The sequence below is a fragment of the Eumetopias jubatus genome, unplaced genomic scaffold (genome assembly GCF_037043125.1).
Source record: "Eumetopias jubatus isolate StellerSeaLion01/CBP00866 unplaced genomic scaffold, mEumJub1_p1.0 scaffold_4, whole genome shotgun sequence".
Lineage (NCBI taxonomy): Eukaryota > Metazoa > Chordata > Mammalia > Carnivora > Otariidae > Eumetopias > Eumetopias jubatus.
This window is the reverse complement of record NW_028274810.1, coordinates 172,593,293-172,618,055: the sequence shown is the minus strand read 5'-3', so window position 1 is coordinate 172,618,055 and position 24,763 is coordinate 172,593,293. Positions and strand designations below refer to the sequence as shown.

Below are 24,763 nucleotides of genomic sequence, written 5' to 3'. Positions count from 1 at the left end.
TTAAGAATAAATACTTTATATGTGTATGGACTCTACTCCACTGGGTGTAGCAACTTCCCTCTAGAATCTAGAATCTCCAACCAGATCTTTATGAGAGTGGATTTTAGATAAATAAGTTCTAAAAAAAATTAATAGCTTCCTTCATTTTAATGCAAAATGCCATTTCTTTTAGCTAGTTATATCTTTCTGTTAAATTAAAAATGACAGAAACTATCAAAAAAATAAAAAATGGTTTAAACAAGATATAATTATCTAGAAATGGACACTCTCTAACCATATTTATTTAATAAAACCAAAATTAATTTTAAAATAAGTACACTTCAGGTCTTCCTATTTGCCCATGGGTTTTGCAATTTCAAAACAAAAACTATGCCTCCTATGGCATGCATCTTGTCTGTTACAGGTGACAAATGTTGTTTGTATTAACACTGTTTTAAATGGTTTAAAGACATCACCAGTTGCCTTGTAACACTATTTCAAGAACTCAGGTTATTCTATTTAGTAATTTTGTATTAGTTCTCAGTCACCCTGAATGGACAGTCCCCTCATTAAGCTGCAAACCAAGAATAACCCTTTCCTAAATGCAAAAAAATCTCAGGATATTAAACTTAAAATTGTCATTTAAGTATAAACTTTCTTCCTTTAATCCATCTAACATAGCCTGTCTAACTTAGCTGGAATGAATACCATTTATCCTAATTTAATACTCCTAATTGTTCCCATCAACCAAATCCCAGACAATAGTTTTCACATGTGGTAATCAATATTCATATAAAAATTTATTAAGAACATAAAATTTAAATGTTCCCTTTCCCTATATTTTTTAAGTTATTATTTTTTTCTAATTTACCAAATTTGTATTCATAATAAATAGGAAAAAATGCTCAATGACAGAATAAAAGCAATTTTGAAGCACATAAATCGCTACACATCTATTAAATTCTTTATTTTTCAAATGTTTTTTCTATTAAAGCCATCATTACAAGGAATGTCTAAAATAAAAGCAGAGCCAAAAATCATAATAAAAGCAAAGCCTAAACCACACATCATTTTCACAAATATATATATATTGAAGATCATACCTTAAGTCTGCTTGAAATTTACAACTCAAGAAGCATCTTAATACAGAACATTGTAAAATATGTTCAAAAGAGTTGTATATCAAAATCAGGCAACCTCAACAATGCAAAATAGAAAAACTATTTTTAGTCCACATTAAATTCTGAAGTCATACTGAATATGCTTTCCATGTATTAGTATATGAAAGTCAATGCTAATGAAAACAATAAAAGCACATGAGGATTCTAACAAAATCTAAACACTTAAGCTTATTTCTTACCGATGAAACTCGCTTTCTTCTAACTTCATTCTCAGCTGACATAAGAAGCAACTCAAGTTCCTTTATTTTTTTTTCCTTATCAGGATCTTCATCAATGAAGGGTGGCTAAAAAAAAGTTAAATAAAAGAGAATAAGAGATGCTACTTAAACAACTGTTTTTATTATTATTATATTATTATTATTAATGTTCTAATTTTTATCTTCGATGCAACATAAAATCTCTTTTCTCCAATAACATTGATTTAATACAACTAAATCCCAAATGCTCAATATCACAATCTCTCTGGTATCTAAATATTTTCAATTTAACAGAAGAGATTTGGGAAATTTATTATTTTATTTTTTTAAGTAATCTCTACCCCCAACGTGGGGCTCAAACTCATGACCCCGAGATGGAGCCACATGCTCTACTGACGGAGCCAGCCAGCCAGCCCTAGAATTAGGAAATTTAAATGCATTAAAAAACTTGTATCATCTATATTAATTTAGAAATTTATGTCTGGAGTCTGTTTTATTAAATCATATGTATGCACATTCTATCCAATTTAAGAAAAATATGTCCATTTACAACCCAAATGCTCAAGTTGGAAAAATGAAAGGACCACTCTACTGGTGTTGTCAATCACCTTACATTTGTACAGTTTATATTTCTGAAACCCATTTATAAACTTTCTCCTTTAGTGTTATAATACTCTAAGTAAATAGAACAGATAGTATTGTTTGTGTCCTAGTTTTATGAATGAGGAAACAGGACTATTAGACTTTCAAATATATGTTTGAAAGTGTTTCCTTTTTTTGCTATAAATAAGTTACCTGAATAAATGCAGAAGTCTGAACATGTTCTACACAATTGCCTTCAGGTGACACATACTGATAGCCTGGGATCTAAAAAGTAATTAAAATATTAGTATCATACATATAGCACTATATAAATTTTTAAAATCTGAGGCAAAGCATAAAAACTCTTGACAAAATATCAGCATTAAAAACTCATAAAGTATCTCTTTAACTTTGAAAATTCATTTATATAATAGTTTCTAATAACTACATCTTTGTTCTTAGAATCTACTAATGAAAAGTAGTAACTCATAGGAAAGACCTATCTTCTCCTGGATGACATATGAGAATTACTTGGCATGTATTTATCAGCCAATCAGTCTATTATCTACAATATCCACCAAATTATTTTTTTAATCTGCTACTAGAAGGATTACTCTATCTCTGGAAGAAGACAAAGTAGTTGTGTTCTTATCTTTCAGAGGAAGGGCTTGGTCCATATGAAGCACTCACAAAGACAGAGATTAAAGCAAGTTTTTCAATATTCATTCCTCCTACTCCTACCACCACCCCATGCCAATCTCTGTGTAAAAAGATATGAAAACGGAGGCTTCTTCTATTATTCTATTGCCTTAGAAAAACAATCAGAATCACTCATGTGCTTTTTAATACTCTGACAACAGACTAAGAATTATTTTCTTTCTTTTCTAAAGCATCTATAGTAAGAATTTTGAAGTTGCATGCAAATTTAGTGTGCAATGGTGGAAAGAAACATGAAAAGGTATTTTTTAAAAACCTAAAAACCTAATAAATATAAATAAGAAATTGTTTATTTTCCATAATGGCCTACCTAAATCACTATCTGATGCAGAATCACCATACATAACTACTAACATAGAACTTAACTTTCACAATACTTGATTTGTATGTTATCACTAAACTTTCAATGAATTAGAAATTTATCTTTCTCAAACTTTTAATTTAAATCTGTGACAGTATTTCAAACCAATCCATTTTTTCTTTCAAGTCAAAATTAGAATGATTTTTTTAGTAGTTCAAATGAGCTGAATTATGAATGCATAAATCTTTCAAGAATTATTAAAAGTATAATACATGATTCTTAAAGTATGAGAAATATCCTTATTTTCCAATATATTTTGATTGAGATTGTTAAATACTCCTTTGACCCCAAATAATGTTTAAAATTATGTTTCTATGAGTTAAAAAAATAAATTTAAATGATAACCTTTCTAAGACAGAAGCAGAATGTTTCAGTTTATGGTGCTGAAATCTAGGACTCTAAAGAAAAATGTAAAGAAACAGACAATAAAAACCTTAAGGTATTGAGTATCAGCAGATAACTATACCATCTTCATACGTTTTCCTATTTGTAAATTAAGATGTCATTAGTTTTTTAAAATGGTTCTTTTAAAATTATGTCCAAAAAATAATGTCCATTTAATGAGGTAAATTCAAATCGAATCTGTGCATACTAACCACAGATTTTTAACACCCAGACAAATTTTATCTTTTGGTAGACACTATTTTTAAGTCCTGACTTAATCTTTACATTTTATGTGATAAGAACCAAGAATTGCTCAACATGAAAAATGGTATGACAGACAGGCAGACAGAAAAATATAAAACAAACCTTATGAAAACTCCTAAACTAATTTCTTGCAGAGAAGAAAATGCACTGTAAGGAAAATAGAGCTTGCCCTATCATGAGCTTGGGGAATCTCTACTCTAATGAACCTGATTAAACAAAGACTGACATCACTTAGTTGACTGGTTACTAGGGAGAAAAGCAAAGTTGAGTACCATCAAAGAACCAATTAATTATCTACCATGCCTCCCAAAATGATGAATGGATTTTGACTATTTTCTCCTTAAAACCATTTTATACACACTTACCTCTTAGAGATAAGCAATACTACAATTACACAAAATATTTCTTAAAAGGAAACTACAATGGATGATAAAGCACAGATGACCATAAGCTTTGAATCATAAATGAAGATTCAAAGAATGGTAGCATTAGGAAATGTACATACTGTTTCTTAACTAGATAATATAAAAACTACATATAAAAGGAAACATTTTAATGAGTTTGTTTCCAAAATATTTATCAATCAAAATAAGTAGAGATAAACCTCCACTAATGGTCTAATTGCTTGTTATAATAATTTTTTTTTCAGTTTGGAAATTGAAATGTCTATTCCCCTTAATATATGTTGTATCTGTTGTATTAAGAAATCAATCATCCTCCCATATAACAACTAAATAAATCTTTTAAATAATAAAGGTATTAAAAATATGTGCCTGAACAGGTATGTAAAACTGATTCTGGGTTTGCAAATGGTCCATAGTCGCACAAGGTTTGTGTTGAAGTTTAGATGAAGATCGTTCTGATTTTATTCCATCTTGTAAGTAGCCCTCCTGTTCCACTTTTCTTCGCATGGTAGAATTCCAGTGATTTTTGATAGAATTATCAGTCCTAAGAAATGAAAGTGTATAATTTAAAAAGAAAAAAAAAGTATTCCACAAATTTTAACACTGTATAAAGTGTACAAAGTGCTTAAAACAAATTTTCACAAATAATGAAACTAGATACTTTCTCAATTCAAAGATAAATTGTCTGTCAGTCAGGCATAGTTCTAAACAGTGGAGATAGAGCAGTGATGAGAAAGTCCCTCTCTCACGAGGTTTACATTCTCACTGAAAGTGTGGAAGCATGGAAGGAGGGAAGAATAGAAAAACGAAAAAATAAATAAGAAGAAAAACATCAGTGCAAGCTAAATTCAACAATACATAAAAAATCATATACCATGATCAATTGGGATTTACTCTAAGGATACAAGGATGGTTCAATATCTGCAAAATAAATCAACACCATATTAACAAAATAAAGGATAAAAATCGTATCATCTCAATAGATGGAGAAAAAGTATTTGATAAAATTCAACATCCATTTATGATAAAAACTCCCAACAAAGTGGGTACAGAGGAAACACATCTCAACATAATAAAGGCCATACAGGACAAACCCACAGCTAACATCACACTCTATGGTGAAAAGCTGAAAGCTCTTCCTCTAAGGTCAGGAACAAGACAAGGATGCCCATTCCTGCAACTTTCATTCAACATAGTTTGGGAAGTCCTAGCTACAGCAATCAGACAAGAAAAAGAAAGAAAAGGCATCCAAATTTGAAAAGAAGTAAAACTGTCACTATTTGCTGATGACATGACTATATATAAAAAAAACCTAAAGAATCCACCAAAAAACCATTAGAACTAATAAGTGAATTCAGTAAAGTTGCAGGATACAAAATCAGTATACAGAAATCTGTTGTGTTTCTAATACACTAATAACAAGCTATCAAAAAGAAATTAAGAAAACAATACCATTCACAATTGCATCAAATAGAATATAATACCTAGGAATAAATTTATCATGGAGGTGAAAGACCTGTATTCTGAAAACTATAAGACACTGATGAGAGAAACTTAAGATAGCACAAATAAATGGAAATACATACTATGCTTATAGACTGGAAGAATTATTAAAATGTACATACTACAAAAAGCGATCTATAGATTCAATGCAATCCCTACCAAAATACCAATGGCACTTTTCATAGAGCTAGAACAAATAATCCTAAAATTTGTATAGAACCACAAAAGGCCCTGAATAACCAAAGCAATCTTGAGAGAGAAGAACAAAGCTGAAGTATCACACTCCCAGATTTCAAACTATGCTACAAAGTAATAGTAATCAAAACAGTGTGGTAATGATACAAAACAGAAACATAGGTCAAAGGAACAGAATAGAGTCCAGCAATAAACCCATGCCTATACAGTCAATTAATCTTTAACAAATGAGGTAAGAACATACAATGGGGAGAAGACAGTCTTATCAATAAATGGTGCTGGAAAAACAGGACAACTACATGAAAGGATAAAACTGGACCACTTTCTTATATAATATACAAAAATAAACTCAAGATAGATTAAAGACTTAAATATAAGACCAGAGACCACAAAACTACTCAAAGAAAACAGGCAGTTAGCTCTTGGACATTGGTCTAAGTAGTATTTTCTTGAATCTGTCCGAAAAGGGCAACAAAAACAAAAAGCACTACATCAAACTAAAAAGCTTTTTATACAGTGAAGAAAACCATCCACAAAACAAGACCTACTGAATAGGAGGAGATATTTGCAAATGATATAAGCAATAAGGGTTAACATCCAAAATATATAAAGAACTCATACAACTTAATATAAAAAAAAAATCAAACAATGGGGAGAGAGCATGAACAGACATTTCTCCAAAGGCGGCATATAAATGGCTTATAAACTTAAAAAGATGCTCACTAATCGTCACTAATCATCAGGGAAGGGCAAATCAAAACCACAATGACCTATCACCCCATACAGGTCAGAATGGCTACTATCAAAAAAGACAAAAAAAACAAGTGTTGGAAAGGATATGGAGAAAAAAGAACCCTCATGAACTCTTGGTGGGAATGCAAAAAGGTACAGCCACCATGGAAAACAGTATGAAGGTTCCTCAAAAAATTAAAAGTAAAACTACCATATGATCCAGGAATTCCATGTCTGGAAATTTATCTGAAAAAAACAAAAACACTAATACAAAGATATATGCACACCCATGTTCACTGCAGCATTATTTACAGCCAAAATATGGAACCAACCCAAGTGGCCACTGATAGATGAGTAGAAAAAGAAGATGTGGTATATGCATGCAATGGAATATTACTCAGCCATAAAAAAGAATGAAATCTTTTCATTTACAACAACATGGATGGACCTAGATGGTATTTTGTTAAGTGAAAAAAGTCAGCTAAAGATATATACCATAGAATTGCACTTATCTGTGGAATCTAAAAAAACAAAACAAACAGAACAGAAATAGACTCATGGATACTAAGAACAATTTTGTGGTTGCCAAAGAGGAGGGAGGTTGAGGGCTGGGCAAAATAGGGGAAGGAGATTAAAAGTACAAACTTCCAGCTATAAAATAAATAAGACATGGGGATAAAATATACAGCATAGGGAATGTAGTTAATAATATGTAACAGTTTTGTATGGTGATAGATGGTAGATAGGTTTAGCTTGGTGAGCACTTAAAAATGTATATAAATGTTAAATCACCATGTTGTATACCTGAAAATAATATAATATTACATGTCAAAAACACTTCAGTTGGAAAAAAACAAAGAAAAACATCAGTGCAATGCAGATCTTTAAAGTAGGATAAGAAAAGTGAGTAACTAGGGTAATTTGATAGGTGGTCCAGGAAGGCCTCTGTGAAGTGACAGTGAGGCTAAGAATGAATGACAAGAATGAACCTGCCATACAAGAAAAGAAAAAAAGAGCATTCCAGATAAAGGCATAGATAGGGCAAAGGCTAAAAGCCAGGAACAAACATGGTCAAGAAAAACAAACCAAAAATTAGAGAATCCCAGTATTTTTTCACTAATTAGAATACCTATGTTGAAAAGAGTTCACTGGCTCCCTTTTTACCTAAAGTTCCTTTTATAAAAATGAGAACCTTCAACCCACAATTACTTGTAGTATAAATTCCACCCTTCATAAAATATACAAAGATTTACTGAGAATCGACTACATACATAAAGTGTTAAGGCACTTTATATTAAGGCTAGCTTAAATGGACAGTAACAAGATATATAAAAGACTGAAAACATCAGAAGTTCCTAAACCTGATTCAGTAAAAAACACAATGCTTTAATTTCCTTACCTATAAAAAAAGACAGCGTTGTTTGCTTTGCATATTTCATTAGTATATGAAAATTAAGTATATAGGTAAAAACATTTTATAAACTATGAAGTACCATACAGAGACTACAGCAATAAAAAGACATGCATGAGGTATGGATTTTCCCAAGGTTGCTGGTCTACTGTACTACAGACAATCAGGAAACATTTGAACCAGTGCAATATATACTTACAGTACACAGGGGTGTATCGCTTTCCCTGAGGGAAATTCTGTATTTTAGCCACATGGATATATATACACTACTTCCATGATTTGAATAATACCATAATTAAGAATTGCATTTTCGCTCATGAACTTCCATAGTTTATTTCAGCCCATATATTTGCTATTCTCTGGTCTTATACATAGAATCCAATATGAAAGAAATCCCTTCAATTTAGATTCCATTCCAACCAGGTTTGTACAAAGAAGGTCTGTCTGACGGGCATTGATATGTGAACAATCTGTGGATTACATTAACTGTTCACATAATCCAAAGACTTAGCATTTTACTGCACGAATTACTGCTATAAAATATTTCATTAAAAGAGTAATTCTATCCTTTACACAGAATTTATTATAAATAGGCCCAAAGGAATGCCTGTCTAAATTTCAATTATAAATAAAAGTCATGGGGATACTTGCAACCATATTTAAAGTAACTTAATGAAGATCAAGTTTAAGTACAGGAAAATGCATATACATTTATATAAGCACCTTCCAGGAAGCAGTTTGGCAATTTCCGCCCAACGATTTCCCAGCCGCTTATGTGCCTCGTAGATGATCCTGTCCTCCTCCTCCGTCCAGGAGGACTTCTTCACCTCCGGGTTCAGGTGGTTATGCCATCTTTCTCTACACTGCTTGCCTATTCTTCCTTTCAAATGTTTTGCAATTAAAGACCATCTTTTTGGCCCATATTTCTGAACTAATTCAATAACCTAAGAAACAGAAAAACAAAGTTTAAAAAAGCACTATCTTTTTAAAAATAGACAATCCATGGGGATGTAATGTACAGCATGGTGACTACAGTTAACAATACTGTAAGACGCATCTGAAAGCCGCCTAGAGACACCTTAAAAATTCTCATCACAAGAAAAAAATTTTGGCAGCTATATATGGTGACAGATGTTAACTAGACCCATTGTGATCATTCAGCAATATATACAAATAGCAAATCATTATGTGGTACGCCTGAAACTAACATAGTGTTACATGTCAATTATACCTCAATTAAAAAAAGCATTACCTTGACAGAATTTTGAAACATAACTCAAGAATACTTTTTTTTAATGCATTAAAATCCAAACCACAACAATTGGTCTCATATTCATCATTTGCCAAGTACAAAAGTAAAAACTTAATCTAAAATACAAGGTGTTAATTAAAGTGAATGGTAAATTAAATTGTTTTCATTGAAAACTAATTTAAAACAGTAAAGATGTTGAGACTTATAGATTTTCTATTCTAGTGATTTTTTTAAAAAAAAAAGCTTCAGCTGAAAGCCAAATACATCAGTTTGGAAGCAGGAAGGATCTACAAATTATCTTCATTTCTTCCTTTCTCACACTAAAAGGATACAGATCACACATTGTAAAACCTATCACTGGCCATCAAGTAAAGCAGATCAGTTCTGAGCCTGGTGAACTTTTTTTTTTGTTGTTGGTTTTTTTTTTGAGTGGGAAGAAACATGCTCTAATTCACCAACTACATTAACATATCTGCCATAAAGAACATAAACTAAAGGGCAATTCCTAGTAGAGGACAGCAATATTCCTATTCTCAGACTTTTATAACACAAAGAATTACCTTAGTTTTTAAATCATCCAACCCTTTAGAAACACGATGCTCTGGTATCTAACTTATTTTGGGGCTCATTACAGGTCAAGAGGGATAGTTAAGAATGACTTTCTTACATACCATGTTATCAGATAAAATAAAAATTAAAATTGTTTTTAAAATGTTAACTCAATTTTCAACAAGAAGCTATACCCTAAATGCTGCTAACTTAAGCTCTAAATAAGATGACTTAGCTGACGGCATTTTTCCTCCTGTAAACCAAACTCTCAGAAAGAAAAAGCTATGTATATTATACTTGGTTTGACTCAATTCAGAAAAACTACATTTCCAGACACTCACCTTTCATTCTTCTACAAGCAGCACCCAAAGAACAAAATCATGTGATTTAAACATATTCTTTGTGACAAAACAATATATTAGGAAAAAAAAAAGCCAGTCCACCTACACAGTTGGAACAAAGAATATGAACATGTTACCCTCTGATCTTCTTCTTTAGTCCAAGGACCCTTTATCAATTCTGGATTTAAAACTTTCTGCCACCGATGCTGGCACTGAAAATCCGAACGATTCTGAAAGAATTGATGATTTTGTTATTGAATAATTGTCTTCCAGAAAGCAAGTCAGCCTAAACTCAAGGAGAAAGTCTTCAAGAATAATGTATTCAATATCATTCTTTAAACTGGGGGCGCCTGGGTGACTCAGTTAAGCATCTGCCTTCAATTCAGGTCATGATCCCAGGGTCCTGGGATGTAATCCCGTATCATCAGGCTTCCTGCTCAGCGGGGAGTCTGCTTCTGCTTCTCTCCCTCGGCCCCTCCCCCTGCTTGTTCTCTCATTCTCTCTCTCAAATAAAATCTTTTAAAAAAACAGAAATGTGGGGTTAGGTGGGAAGGTGGACTCCAGCAGCCTGATCATGGGCAAACATGTCAGAAGTGGCTTCAGGAGTCCCTCTGGAGCTCCTTCTCCCTTCATCCCTCTGCTGGGCTCTTATCCTGGACTCACTCACTACAGACCTCTCCCAGCTCCTCATGTCCCCTGGTATATTTGGGCTGAATGTCATTACCTGCGTGCATGCTCCCTCTGCGCTCTCTCTCAAATAAATAAATACTTAAAAAAAAAAATTCTTTAAACTGTAGTATTTATTGGGGCACCTGGATGGCCCAGTCAGTTAAGTGTCTGCCTTTGGCTCAGGTCATGATCTCAGGGTCCTGGGATCGAGCCCTGCATTGGGATCCCTGCTCAGCAAGGAGTCTGCTTCTCCCTCTCCCTCTGGCCCTCCCCAAAACTCATGCATGCCCTCACTCTCAAATTAAAAAAAAAAAAAAAAAGAAAAGCCTTAAACTGTAATATTTATCTTACATGCCTATGTCTCGATTCATTTTTAAATTAACGCCTTTGGCAGAGCTTAGACAATATACATTATTTTAATTTATAAGTATGTATCTCTGCAGTGCACCTTATAACGTAGCAAAACGCAAAGCTATTTAACACAGATACTGCCATAAAGAAATGTATCTAAGATTGAGGAATAAAAGGGAGTAGACAGAAAACTATACAAAGCAGACATATGAACTCAAATAGCATAGCAATCTGAATTCATATAGTACAGTAGTACTTAAAAACCCCTAAAGGCATTACTAGACCACTGCATGGTATTTAAAGGATTTTTATAAATGATGAACTCTGAGTTATTAAGAAAAAACTAAATATATCTATATGAAAGATGTGCATTACATATCAGTTAAATTATTTAAGTGTTGAAACTTAAAAGGAAAATGAATTTACCAGGATAAGAAAGCCTTATGTAGAAATATCTCCAATCCCAAAAATCATTAACAAATGAAGCCTTAGTCAATTCATGACCTAGTAACTCTTACATATAATAATAATACATAATAATAACAACAAAACACTTAACTTCATGACTGATTCAGAGTTTACAAAAATATTAGTTCATATACAGGATTATGGATAATGTTGTTTACCAGTGGCCGTCTCTGTGCCTGGTGGATTTCAAATTATATTTAAGCTGATTTTTATTTATGGCTTCTAACCATCAATGCTGATCCATTTTAAGGCTATCATTTTCTTCAAAATAATCAGGCAGTTCCTGCATGTCACTGTAACATTTCTCTGTTCCCTTCATTTGCTGCTATTTCACTGAAGTTAAACTGATAAAGCTAATATAAATAACTTTTCTAATTTAGTTTCCATTTATTGAACACCTGCTAAATGTCAGGAAATGTGCCAAAATCCTATATATGTTATTTCTAATTCTCACAACAAATACTACAAAAACAGTACTATTATTTACATATTGTAGATAAGGAAGCTGAAAATCAAAAAAGTTAAGTAATTTTTCTAAGACCAAACAGCTAATAGAGCTGACTCCAAAACTTATGCTCTTTCCATTATCTAGTCTCAATTTTCAGGTTATGTTAAAAAGCATCATAACAACTTAGAAAGAACATAGGTAACCTGATTTATGAAACCCATGGTACTCAAAACAGAAATTCAAAAATGAGTATTTTGCCTCACTACCTTTAATGTAGTAAGAAACAAAAGAAATGTATGTGAAAACACTTTGTAAATTATAAAATTACATACTAATGAATAGTATGTGAATAGTATGATGAACAATTAAATATAATTCTTTTAAAAATCAATAACACCTTAAAATGCAAACATTAAATGACAAACTTTTCAACGGATCTTTTTCTGATTTTATTGATCAGCTGCCAAAAGATTTCAATGTATTTAACTTCTTCCAAATGTTTTAACGTTTATCAACAAATATTTTAAAGCCCTAACCAAACTTAGCATCATTTTCATTTTAGATTAGTAATCTTTTTAGGCCCCTGTATAAATTAATTATTAGAAAATCAGACTTTCTGACCTTTGACCACTGTAGGAAGATCAGAACAACAGAAATGTTTTTAGAAAGGAAACCTAAGTCTAAAATAATGAAGACACGGGGCACCTGGGTGGCTCAGTCGGTTAAGCCGCTGCCTTCGGCTCAGGTCATGACCCCAGGGTCCCGGGATCAAGCCCCACATCAGGCTCCCTGCTCAGCGGGGAGCCTGCTTCTCCCTCTCCCTCTGCCTGCCTCTCTGCCTACTTGTTCTCTGTCAAATAAATAAATAAAATCTTTTAAAAAATAAATAAATAAAATAATGAAGACACATTTCTGAAAAACAGCAAATTTAATCCAATTACCTATATCATCCATTTTAGAAATAGAAGATAATAGTTTACTTACTTGAAGATGACTAGCAATTAGAGTCCAATCATCAGTTCCGTGTTGTTCAACCAACTTCTTTAACTTATCATCCTATTAAAACAGGAATGAAAATTAGAAAGCTTTCCTCCCCCACCTATTCCTCTATCTCTAAATATAGATAACTCTCCAATTCTTTCATGTCATATCTGACAGCCATCTATAGAAGGACAAGCCACTATAATACAAACTCTCCCATTTACTCTACTGTTTCTGTCAGTCTCAACATCAAACCACTGTTCACACCTCTGGTAGAAGAAAAATATGTGCACATTAGTTGATGAATAACTTTTCTCAGGTTTTGCTTTTCAATATCTTTTAATATCTTTATTAAATATTATTATTAACAAGTAAATGCAAGTATGAAATTAGTAAACCTTATCACATAATTACCTCATCTCTTGTCCATTTTACTCTGTTCCAGAGTTTCTTCAGTCCTTTCTGTTGTGGTACTTCATAATCATGATCAGCATACTGAAGGTCATCATCCTCATCCTCACTAAAAAAAAAATAAAAACCCACAATTGTGAAATCAAGAATTTTATGTAAATTTGTGAATTCAATCTTTGAAACTGTGTATACAGGTATGACTGAAGAAGCCACTCAGACTAACATACATCAAATTAGATTATTCAAAATATAAAAAATTAAGAGTCGTACAATTGAGACTAGCTATAGTTCTTATTGACACCAGAGAAATGATATGCCACGAGGGGTCAAGTGATAACCTCTATGTCATGCTAAAGAGTCTGACTTTTATTCTTTATTTGACCTTTATCTTAAAGAGTTAAAAGGCTTTAAGTAAGGGAGAGACAAATACCTCGGGTTTTGGAAAAATCACTGGCAGGAATGTGGAGAAATGGAGGAAGGAAGACCAATTACTAATCTTTTACAATAACCCAAGTAAGAAATTATTAGAGCCTGACAATGTTAAGGGTAAAATACAAAACACAGTCACATCTAGTTAAAAGAAACAATGGAAGAAATGATTCACTGGCATTACCAACAACAAAATTAAAATATGTGAAAATAATCTGAATATATAAGATCAAGGCATAGTAAACAATGAAACACTATTATAAGATACATTAGACTTGAATAAATGGAAAAACATTCAGACCCCATTCCTGGATAGGAAAACAATATTACAGATGTCCATTCTCCCTAAATTAATTCATAAATTTTTAATTTTTTTTTAAAAGTAGGCTCCACACCCAATGTGGAGTCCAATGCAGGACTCAAACTCATGACTGTGGGATCAAGACCTGAGCCCAGATCAAGAGTGGGACATTTAACTGACTGAGCCACCCAGGCACCCCTAATTCATAAATTTAATGAATAATGATTTTCAGTGGGAGGGGTGCCTGGGTGGCTTAGTCAGTTAAGCATTTGCCTTCAGCTCAGGTCATGATCCCAGGGTCCTGGGATAGAGTCCCACATTGGGCTCCCTGCTCAGCGGGGGGCCTGCTTCTCCCTCTCCCTCTGCCTGCCACTCCCCCTGCTTGTGCACTCACTCTCCCTCCCTCTCTCTCTAATAAATAAATAAAATCTTTAAAAATAAAAAAGATTTCAGAGGGACTTAGACATGCTGATTCTATAGTTCATATGGAAAAATAAACAATTAGCACTACCCAGTATGAAAACATACTGTAGAGAAACAATAAATAGAACAGTACTGGCATATGAACAGATACACAGGTGAATGGAAGAGAATAGATCATTCAGAAAAAAAAACCACACCCAAATGGGAATTTGGTAAATTGTAACAGTAACATATCAAATCAGTGGGGTAAAGATGGGCTTTTCAATAAATGGTAAGACACAGGGTGGCTATTTTTAAAAATAAAGCTTGAGTCTTAGTTTAAAATAAAAAACGCCAGATGAATCTTACATTTTAAAAACTGAAACCATAATAGTACTATTAAAAAAATAGGACAGAGTTCCATCTTTTTATACCCTTGAGTAGAAGAGATCTAAATGTAACAAAAATCAAGAAACCATAAAAGAATAAACCAACTAAGGTAATAATAGTGGCAATGGAAAGAAGCATGTGAAACAGAGATATTAAAAAGGTAGAAACAAAAGGATTTTGCAAGCATCAAGGATGCCTCCAAAACTTCTGACTTTAGGAGCATAAACAGAGCTATCCACTGAGATAAAGAATAGAAGGAAAAACAGAACTTTGAGAGGGAGAAGAGAATGGGGAGAGTAGGCAGTTTGGGACTAGCTGATTTCAAGGCACTTGAGAAATATACAAGTGAATATACCTTGAACAGCACTGTCAAGAGAAATATAACACAGCCATATATGTAATTTCCTAGTAGCCACATTTTAAAAATAGAAACAGGTCAAAATAATGTTAATTATTTAACCCAATATATTAAAAAATTACTACCTCAACACATACTCAACATAATCATGAACTAGTTTACATTCCTTTTTTACTTACTAAAGTCTTCAAAATCTAGTGTGTATTTTATAGAGTACATTGCAATTCAGACTAACCACATTTCAAGAGCTCAATAGCAACATGTGGGGAATGGCTATTCCATTGGGCAGAGCAGATCTAGGAAGGCACCAGGGCACATGGATCTTCTGCTCAGGTTAAGAGGCCTAGAGTAGACACACAGTTTTGGCAATCACCAGCATACAGAAAACAGTTAAAGCCATGAGAACATGAAGCCTCAGAAAAGAGGGTGGGTCTTTATGATAAACTGAATTAGAGGGTTTTGAATAGCTAGAGGATTGAATACGGTCATGAGCATCTGAAAATAATAAGAGCAAATATTTATTTAAACTTTCTAAGTACCAGGGGCGCCTGGGTGGCTCAGTCATTGGGCGTCTGCCTTCGGCTCAGGTCATGGCCCCAGGGTCCTGGGATCGAGCCCCGCATCCGGCTCCCTGCTCAGCGGGAAGCCTGCTTCTCCCTCTCCCACTCCCCCTGCTTGTGTTCCCTCTCTCGCTGTGTCTCTCTGTCAAATAAATAAATAAAATCTTTAAAAAAAAAAAAAACTTTCTAAGTACCAGACATTAGGTAGTCTCTGAAATTTCTGTCTTAAAACCCCACAACAACCCCAAGAGGGAAATACTACTATTCCCACTTTACAGAAAAGGGAGACTCTGACTTAGAAAAGTAACTTCTTGCCTACAGTTACGCCAAATGTAGCGTGACTGAACTCCAAAATTCACTATTTAACCAGTATACTACCACATACTAGAAAAATAGGGAAGAGGATACTAAGAAGCTGGAAGATACCAAAGACAAACCTAAAGTATGTTTTGAAATCAGAACATGGTTCTAGTTATAACTGAACTACTTATTTTGCATCATGGATATATTAACCTCTTGGGGCTTTAGTTTACCTCTTCGTGAAATAAGGATAATACCACCTACCTTATAGTGCTTCAAGGATAAAATTAAATGAAAAAACATATAAGACACCTCATATAGCACATGGCACAGAGAGGTAGCTCAATATTAGTATTATGTGCATAGGCTGACTGCCCAACAATATTCGAGATTATTTCTGCTTTACTAGATTCAACTCTTTTCCAAAAATTCACTCTGATTTCAAATAGCTAAAGTTTGATGATTTAACTTTAATGTAATATATTTAAGAACATGTGGGTAGTTCCCAATATCTACATACAGTTTAATTTTTACAAAACTGAAAAATGAAGGCCTAGATTTAATATATACTGTCTATAGATCCTTTGCAGGAACTTCTGATTTCCCTTGATTTGTCAATTCTATAGGACCAAAATTCTTTTTTTTTTTTTAAGAAGGCTTCATGTCCAATGTGAAGGTTGAACTCATGACCCAGAGATCAAGAATCACATGTTCTACCAACTGAGCCAGGCTGGTGTGAGCCCCCCCTTCCCCCCGCCCCCGAACCGAAGTTCTTCATATCCAACCAAGCAAGACACCAAGATCCCCAACTTCTCTACCTATATAACTATCTATCTGCTTCGGTTCAATGCATTTCAACATTCCAATGCTCTCTCCCTAAAGCCAGTGTCTATTTGTAACAATAATCTGCCAGTTCTATGCTTGTTTTGTTGAATTAATCTGAAAATAAAGACACAAGTTTAAATAAAGAAATACCTGTTATTTGCTGCCATCTTCAGCTATCAGAAATATCCACCTGATTAGCCAAGATTAAATAGTTAAAATGGAGATGGTTCAGGATCCAGTGACTTAATAAATTTCTAAGAAGGCTACCAAATCAGAAAAAACACCATACTGAGGCTTTCTGTCCAATTTGTATGTACTCATGGCATCTACCCTTCTTTTTTAATGCTCATCACACATGCCAACCTTTCCAACCAAATAGTAAGTTCAGGAATGCAAAGACCATATCTGATACCTCTCAGCACCAAGCACAGTACCTGTAATATTTGTAAAATTAATGATCAGTGAATGATCTTCCTTACTCTTTTACCCCTCCAAGTACTCTGTATTCCAAACTTACCTCATTCCCTTCCAACCCAATGAAAACTTCCACCTCCCTCAATACAGCTGATCTCACTGGATATGAGAGAGAAAACTTTTTTTTAACAAATGAAAATACCTCTAGAAGGGGAAAGGCATTCCCATTTATTAAAAAGGACTTTCAAAATCCAAATGCACCTCCAAATGGTAGAATTTTAAGGAGCATAACCTGCTGAAACAAACAAAATATTCAATACAGAAGGGGTTCTTTGGGGTGTCTACTAATATTGCCTAACCTTTCCTGGAACTGTCCCCAGCAACATTACCACTTCCTGCCATCCCAAACAGCCCTCAGTTGTGCTTTTCACAGGTTCCCCCTTTCTCCCACCCCTCAGATCCCAACAGCTTTCACAAAGGCATATTTGAGACTGCTTTTAAAAATTAGGTTATTTCTAGATCAAAAATGTTTAATTCAGGGACTTGCCTATATAAATCTTGAGTGTTCAAAAAAAATATCTACATCAAGTCTAATCTGTACAAAATTCACTGTCGGTTCTTATCAAATTATTTTAACTTAAGGGTATGAGTCCAGAGATGTTATTTGGGTCAAAAGACCAGTTACCAAGGAGTAATTTTCCTGAAAACTTGTTCAACTTTAAAATTTGGCCTTATTTTTTAACCACATACTTGGTTTGTGAGAAATTTCTATTTCTACATGAGGTTTCATTCTCTGTTTTGCATCAGCATGGTCATCAGTTTCAGAGAGTTATACAGCCCAGTCAATGTTCAGGAAGCTGGGTTTTTTGAGTGGGGTGAGTGTGAGGGAGGATTAAAGTAGAATTCTTAGAATCATCTCTCTACCACTGGGACTTTCCTGGAGTCTATCCACCTAGCTACTTCTTAGTTTTAGCATAAGTTATTTCTATATTGGTTAAGTAACTGTTGAAAGAATGATACAACTTTTAAATAAGTGTGACAGAATAAGATCCTAGAAAATTATCAATATCATTAGCTACAATAGAAAGATGCCTGAGAATGTGTACAATTTGCCAGTAAAAAAGAGAAGGGATAAAACCCCACATGTAATCTCATCAATACTCTACTTTCACCACTGCTTAATAATGGTTAGACACCATCAAAACAAATCTGTTCCATTTATCTGCTTTTTAATATCATCGTTTAGCACTTTTATATTGTAGCAATCAGTGATGATAATATATAATAACTAAATAAAATCAACTCCTTACTACATAAGTAAGTCATTTTTAGACTAGGATGACTGATCTAGAAGACAACAAAAATAGGTGAAATTATTTCTCCAGATACAAAGCAAAAATAGAAAAGGAATTTGGTTTCTGAATCTTCATCCAGGACTTGGTTACCAGAATTACTCTGCCAGTTTTATTTTTTTAAGTCAAAGAAAATATTTATTCTATAACTGTCTGATATATAAACTAAGCACTACATTCAAATGAAAAGTTTTCTTTTTTTTAGATTATGAATGAACAAAGTGATTAGGGTGATTATCAAACAGCAAAATGAAGCACGTACACACACACACACACAAATACTATGACTCATTAGGCCAGGAAAATGGTTAAGAGAAACTTTACACTGGGTGTAAGCTAATAGGATGTTACAGTCATAACTTACCCTGTGAAATAATACACAAATTACTCATACTTGACTATATTAAGATAAAACACTTAGGGAGAAGTTCAATTTTTTTTAAAGATTTTTTATTTATTTATTTGACACAGAGAGAGAGAGAGAGAGAGAGAGATCACAAGCAGGCAGACAGGCAGGCAGAGGGAGAGGGAGAAGCAGGCTCCCCGCTAAGCACAGAGTTGGACATGGGGCTCGATCCCAGGACTCTAGGATCACGACCTGAGCCGAAGGCAGCCGCTTAACAGACTGAGCCACCCAGGCGCCCCGAGAAATTCAATTTTTAAGGGATACTAATTTTTAGAGTAAAATGAGGTATTGAAAGGAAGAATTTGAGAATTTTTAAAAATTTACTTTTATTTGAAAAGAATCACTGGTTCAAAATTAAAGAAATATCAATAGTTCTATCAAATTTGCTCTAATAAAATCACTTCAACTTGATTGTATTTTGAGTCACAAATCATCAAATCCGAAAATTTTATCAAAATCCAAAATTACATCTTTATTTTAAACTGGCTTGGGGCACCTGGGTGGCTCAGTCATTAAGCATCTGCCTTGGGCTCAGGTCATGGTCCCAGGGTCCTGCAATCAAGGCCCACATCGGGCTCCCTCCCTGCTTAGCGGGAAGCCTGCTTCTCCCTCTCCCACTCCCTCTGCTTGTGTTCCTTCTCTCACTGTGTCTCTGTCAAATAAATAAATAAAATCTTTAAAAAAAAAATAAACTGTCTTGACAGGGTAATTCTACATTTTCTTAAATCCAATCAAATTCAAGGTATGAAAATTTACCAGGTTGATTTAAAAAAGTGAAATCAGGCCACCCGGTGGTTAATATTATGTACTGCATACATGAATATTTTATTTCCAAACCTGGACTGCAAACTAGCATCATTATTAAGACAAATTTGACTTCATTTGACCAGTATTAATAGTAATACTGAAATAAGTACTGAAGGGAATTCTACCTACCTACTCATAAACAAAAATGATGACTGAACTTTTCTATTTTATTCCATTAGTTGTGTATATTTTTAAATGAGCAAAGATGATTACAAAAGGATTCAAAACAGGATATATATTAAATCTGGAAGTTACTTTACAGACCCTAAAATCCAAACCCCTAGATTAACAGACTTAAAACTGGGATATAGAGTTTACTTGCTTTTCTAAAACAATATTGCTAATTAATGACAAAGCTGCTTAAAAAATCAGTTCTCATTTTCAGTATTCCTTCACCCATAACACTCATTTTGCTGGAAATAACATAGTAAAATTGCTTCCCATACACACACATAACCCACTAAAAAACATTTTCCAATGCAAAAGCTGGCTTTTACCTTTCCAGTTTAGTACAGTTCACCAAGTGTAAATACCTGAATCTGTTACTACTTAAATATGTCTTCTAGTTTCTAAATGACATTTTTTAAAGTTTATTTTTAAGGGTAGATCTAGTTTTTAAAAACTAAAATTAATTACTCAATACATAAATATGCTTAAAAATCAAATACATGTTAATAACCTATACCAATTTTGGTATTGCCTATAAATTATATCATTAAAACCCCCAGTGAGATCTAAAACTATTTAAAGTCACAACACTAAATGAGCCTTTTCCTTTATGTAAATCTAGATCAGAGATACTGCAGCTATCTTAAACAAAAGTCAAAAGAGCCAACATCCTCCAGTTGTTTCAGCCTAAGGTAACAGTTTCTTTTACTTTTTTTTCATATCATACAGAAAAAAGTATATTACAGGATTTATACCCATAGTCTTATGCAAAACTTTTATATAGCAAACTATAGTTTGCACTCAAATACTTAGTCATATAGTAGAGATCTTAAATTGACCAAATTATTTTCTTTCTCAACTATAAATTAGGTTCATATTTATTAAGACATTTAGCCAAAAGGCATGAGGCCAGACTTTGCCCAATAATTTCACCTTCAAAACATTTTACATTCTATTATCTTATAAGATAAATAAGACTATTTTCATATACAAGAAATATAATTTAGAGCATGAAACACATTTAAGTATGAAGAGCCTAAGAAATACACCATTTAGATGTGACAATTTCTCACCACATCCTCTACCTCTATATTCCCATAGGGAGCATAGCTTCACCCCACTGCATTTAATTACTCCAGCCTTATGACTTTTTAAATCATTCTATAATACATTTTAATTCATACAGCTGACAAAGAACAAAAGTGAACAGTACAATCAATGTTCAGATCTCAATGCTCACAGTATTATGAATAAAAGAAAATAACGTACACAGGCAAATTAGTCATTAAATCACTTCTCCTTTCTTAGTCTATTATTATGAAGCATACAAAAACTATGAAATGAACAGACAAAATCAATTGGAGGACAGGGTTCTAACATTCAAGCATCCGTGTCTAACCATAACTAAACGATGATGATAGCATTAGCTAAGACACTCTTTCAAATAAGATTAACATCAATAGTGATAGGTAGATAATGCCACACAATGAATATAAACAAACTTCTGTTTTTGAGTTGACAGTCACTTGTCACTTTGCTTAATGAAATTATTTTATTTTAAAAGTTTTGTATATTTAAAAATCCACAAGGCCTAAGCCAGTACCTCAGTAATTATAATTATAGGAGCTTTTAATATCTATCTTTTCTGAAGATTAGGAAGTTAATTAGAGCAGAGATTCTCACCTGGGTGATTCTACCCCCCTCAACACACATTTGGTAATGTCTGGAAACATTTGATTGTCACAACTCAGAGAAACGGTGTTACTGGCACCTACTGGACAGGGCCACGGATGCTATTAAACATACTACAAAGCATAGGGCAGCCCCCCACTACCGAGAATTATCTAATCCATGTATCAGTAGTGACAAGGTTGAAAACCCTGTTGTAGAGAGGTGGGTTTATGTGAGTGTATATTTGTTCCATCTGAAGAGTTTGACCTACACCGTAGTTGTCACAAAATAAGTCTAAAAAGGACTTATTTAATGCTGATTTCTGCAGAAATACTTTACATACAGATGATTAATAAATTAATAAAGCAACAAATATAATGTGTAGTTATTGCCAATTTTTAACAGAAATCTGCAATGAATGAATCCTACTACTAAATTTCAACTTAAGAAATACATCTCTAGTTATGACTTTAAGGCTGTGAACCTAGATAAACAAAACCACTTGGAAATCCTGCCAAACATCTTTTCAGGTTTATTTAATACTACTGACAAAAGACAACCTCGTTTTGTGTCATCTAAGTGGTTACTACACACAATTTAGGTGTAGCTACTATAGCAACGTATAAATAAAAATTAGATGAGTAAATTCCTCCTAGCAAGTTTTCCAACAAAAATTATGCCCTACCTCTCTGGGCAACACTTAGTTACAGACAGAGCCAAACACGGAACTAAAAATATTCAGTGAATCAAACATTGTTTTAAGATCAAGCTACGGGTAGTAACAGTGTAACAACTTCCCAGCAGAAGATACTAAAAATATATACATAAAGCTGAGAACATGGGAATGGTAATTACAGAAAACATCAAAAAGGTCCTCTCTCCTCAGCTATTCCGGAGGATTTTCCCTACCTGTCAAGGTAGCAAAGATGGCAGAGGGCTCCCAGCGCACGTTTATCAGAGTTTAACTGATACAGTAATTCAGAAAAAAAGAATCTCTCCGGACACCATTTTCAAGCCGTCCGGGCTGCACATGAGCACTTTTAGGTGCGTAGGGTCCTCCCTGAAAGCGCAGACTTACCTGGCAAGAAACTCCGACCAAGTGGCTGTGAGAGACTTAAGTCTGGACGTGCGCTGTTGGGAGAATCAACTCCTTAGAGCAATCTGGGCATTTGTTACTCACTTTCTGCGCCTTAAACACAGTGGTCCCCAACTCTACACACGTCACGGCTGCGATTGGGCCAGCCGGGCCGAAGAGGCTGTGGGGCTGCGGGAAGGAAAACCTCTGCCCCAGCTGGGGAGGGCCTGATGGGGAAGCATTGGGACAGGGAAAAGAATCTGAGCCGGGACAGTGCCAACAGGCCTGAGTGAAAGGGATGTCACCCACCTGCGCGACCTCTTCGCCATCCTTCAAGTACCGCATAGGCGCGGGCTGGGCGGGGACGCAGTTAAGCCTCCTCCAGCCTCAAGCGAATGCTCCTTGTCCCCGACCCTCCAAGCCGTTTCCCTCGCTCCCTCTCCGAGGCGACCGAGAGTGGAACGCAAGTCCCCCGCAGGGCAGGACGGAGGGGCGGACCGCGACCCGCCCCCGGCCCGCAGTGCCGCTCCTAGCCCCGGTCCGGCCCGGTCAGGGATGCCCCCAACATGTCAGGAGGCGCGCTCCCGCCCTCCGCCGGCCCCTCCCGCCGCCTCTCAGCCTCTACTCAGTGGTCCCAGCTCAGCTCTGCGGCGGGCGCCGACCCCCGCCCTCACCCCGCAGCGAGCAGCTCTGCAGGGCTCGCAGCCTCCTGCAGGGTTTTGTCCGCACCGCCGAATCTCGCGCCCAGCCTCCCTCAAGAGCCGCCGTTTGAATCTGCGCACGCGGCCCCGAACCTCATTGGCTGTAGCGACCGCACGCGGGGGGACGAGGGCGGGGCGGGGAGAGCGCGCGCGACTGGGGGCGGGGCTGGGGAGCTGGAAGTCGGGACTGGAACTCGCGGGAGTCGTGGAAGGAGCTGGGAGTCAGGGGGTGGGGCCGCAGGGCGGGCTCGCGGGTCTTGCCTTGACAGGACTCGGAGCGCGCCGAGCGCCGCACTGCGCGGGGCCTGCTGGGAAAGCGAGTTCCGGTGCTCGCTTAGAGGCGGGTCCGGAAGCTGCGGCGCGAGTCCAAACTTCCCGGGGCTCGCGGACACGGTCCTTGGGGGTTGGGCGGCCTCGCCAAGGCACGTCCCCGCACCCTCCTTTCAGCCACAGCTCCTCGATTCCTAACTCCTCGTGTGTATCCCGCCTCGTTAGTTAGGAGGCGCGGTCTTCCGATTTGAGACAAATCTAACCATAAAATTTGCGCGGCCGTTATTGTTTAAGCAAAAATGTGAGCTATTTTTTGCCCAGACATCAGAGCTACTGGAGTAGCGAAGACTGTGATAGGAAACCGAATATCAAGAATGAGCAGGAGTGACAGGTGAAAAAAGTTTTTAGCTGGAGTCGTTCTTGGCACAGAAAAAGGAAATAAGCCAAGTCTGCGTCCAGTCTTCGCAGTGCTTAATCCCTTAGCTCGCTGTACGGGAAATAATGGAACCCGGATCCAGAAGAACAATGCAGGAAGACAAGAGCGAACTGGAAATTTTGCCCAGATAAATCAGTATGGTAGTCAACTATAGAAGGTGACCTTCCCTCGCAGGAGAGACGGGAGGAGGGGAGAATTGCATGGAAGGAGCTTCCAGCAGTTCGAACTACTTTAGAACAAGTGTAAAACTATGAACTGCTGGAATCAAGTAACATTGAAGTAGATTACAGTAACAATTAGAAATGGTAAAGGATCCAAATTTGCAAGGTAACATGCTCTACTGCATAGAGCACTAAACCACATGTTAATATTATAACAAACTTACATTTTGCTATTTTGAAATTTTACGCATCAATTTTTGCAAATCAGAGATGCAGGTGCAAATGTGAATTGAAGAGGAGCTTGCATGCACCACTTTGAAAACTTAAAACGCCTTTTTATAGTTCCGTTTTCTCAAG

General features: G+C 35.4%; 1 protein-coding gene across 7 annotated transcripts in view; it reads right to left on the bottom strand.

The window, feature by feature from the left end:
- Positions 1-23,585, bottom strand: part of MYBL1 (MYB proto-oncogene like 1) — a 38,586-nt gene extending 15,001 nt beyond the window's left edge. For 2 of the 7 annotated variants that reach the window (XM_028110210.2, XM_028110240.2), the window contains exons 1-8: positions 23,148-23,585; positions 13,384-13,489; positions 12,973-13,044; positions 10,190-10,282; positions 8,634-8,854; positions 4,439-4,613; positions 2,153-2,224; positions 1,340-1,444 (exon numbers count right to left, since the gene is read on the bottom strand). In XM_028110210.2, the coding sequence (XP_027966011.1) occupies positions 1,340-1,444; positions 2,153-2,224; positions 4,439-4,613; positions 8,634-8,854; positions 10,190-10,282; positions 12,973-13,044; positions 13,384-13,489; positions 23,148-23,167 (864 nt within the window). In that variant the 5' untranslated portion in view covers positions 23,168-23,585. Of the gene's footprint in view, positions 1-1,339; positions 1,445-2,152; positions 2,225-4,438; positions 4,614-8,633; positions 8,855-10,189; positions 10,283-12,972; positions 13,045-13,383; positions 13,490-17,462; positions 18,341-21,775; positions 21,851-23,147 lie in introns of those variants that run through there. The other 5 variants (XM_028110223.2, XM_028110249.2, XM_028110232.2 and 2 more) reach the window with 4 other exon arrangements.
- Between the last annotated feature and the right edge of the window lie 1,178 nt (positions 23,586-24,763).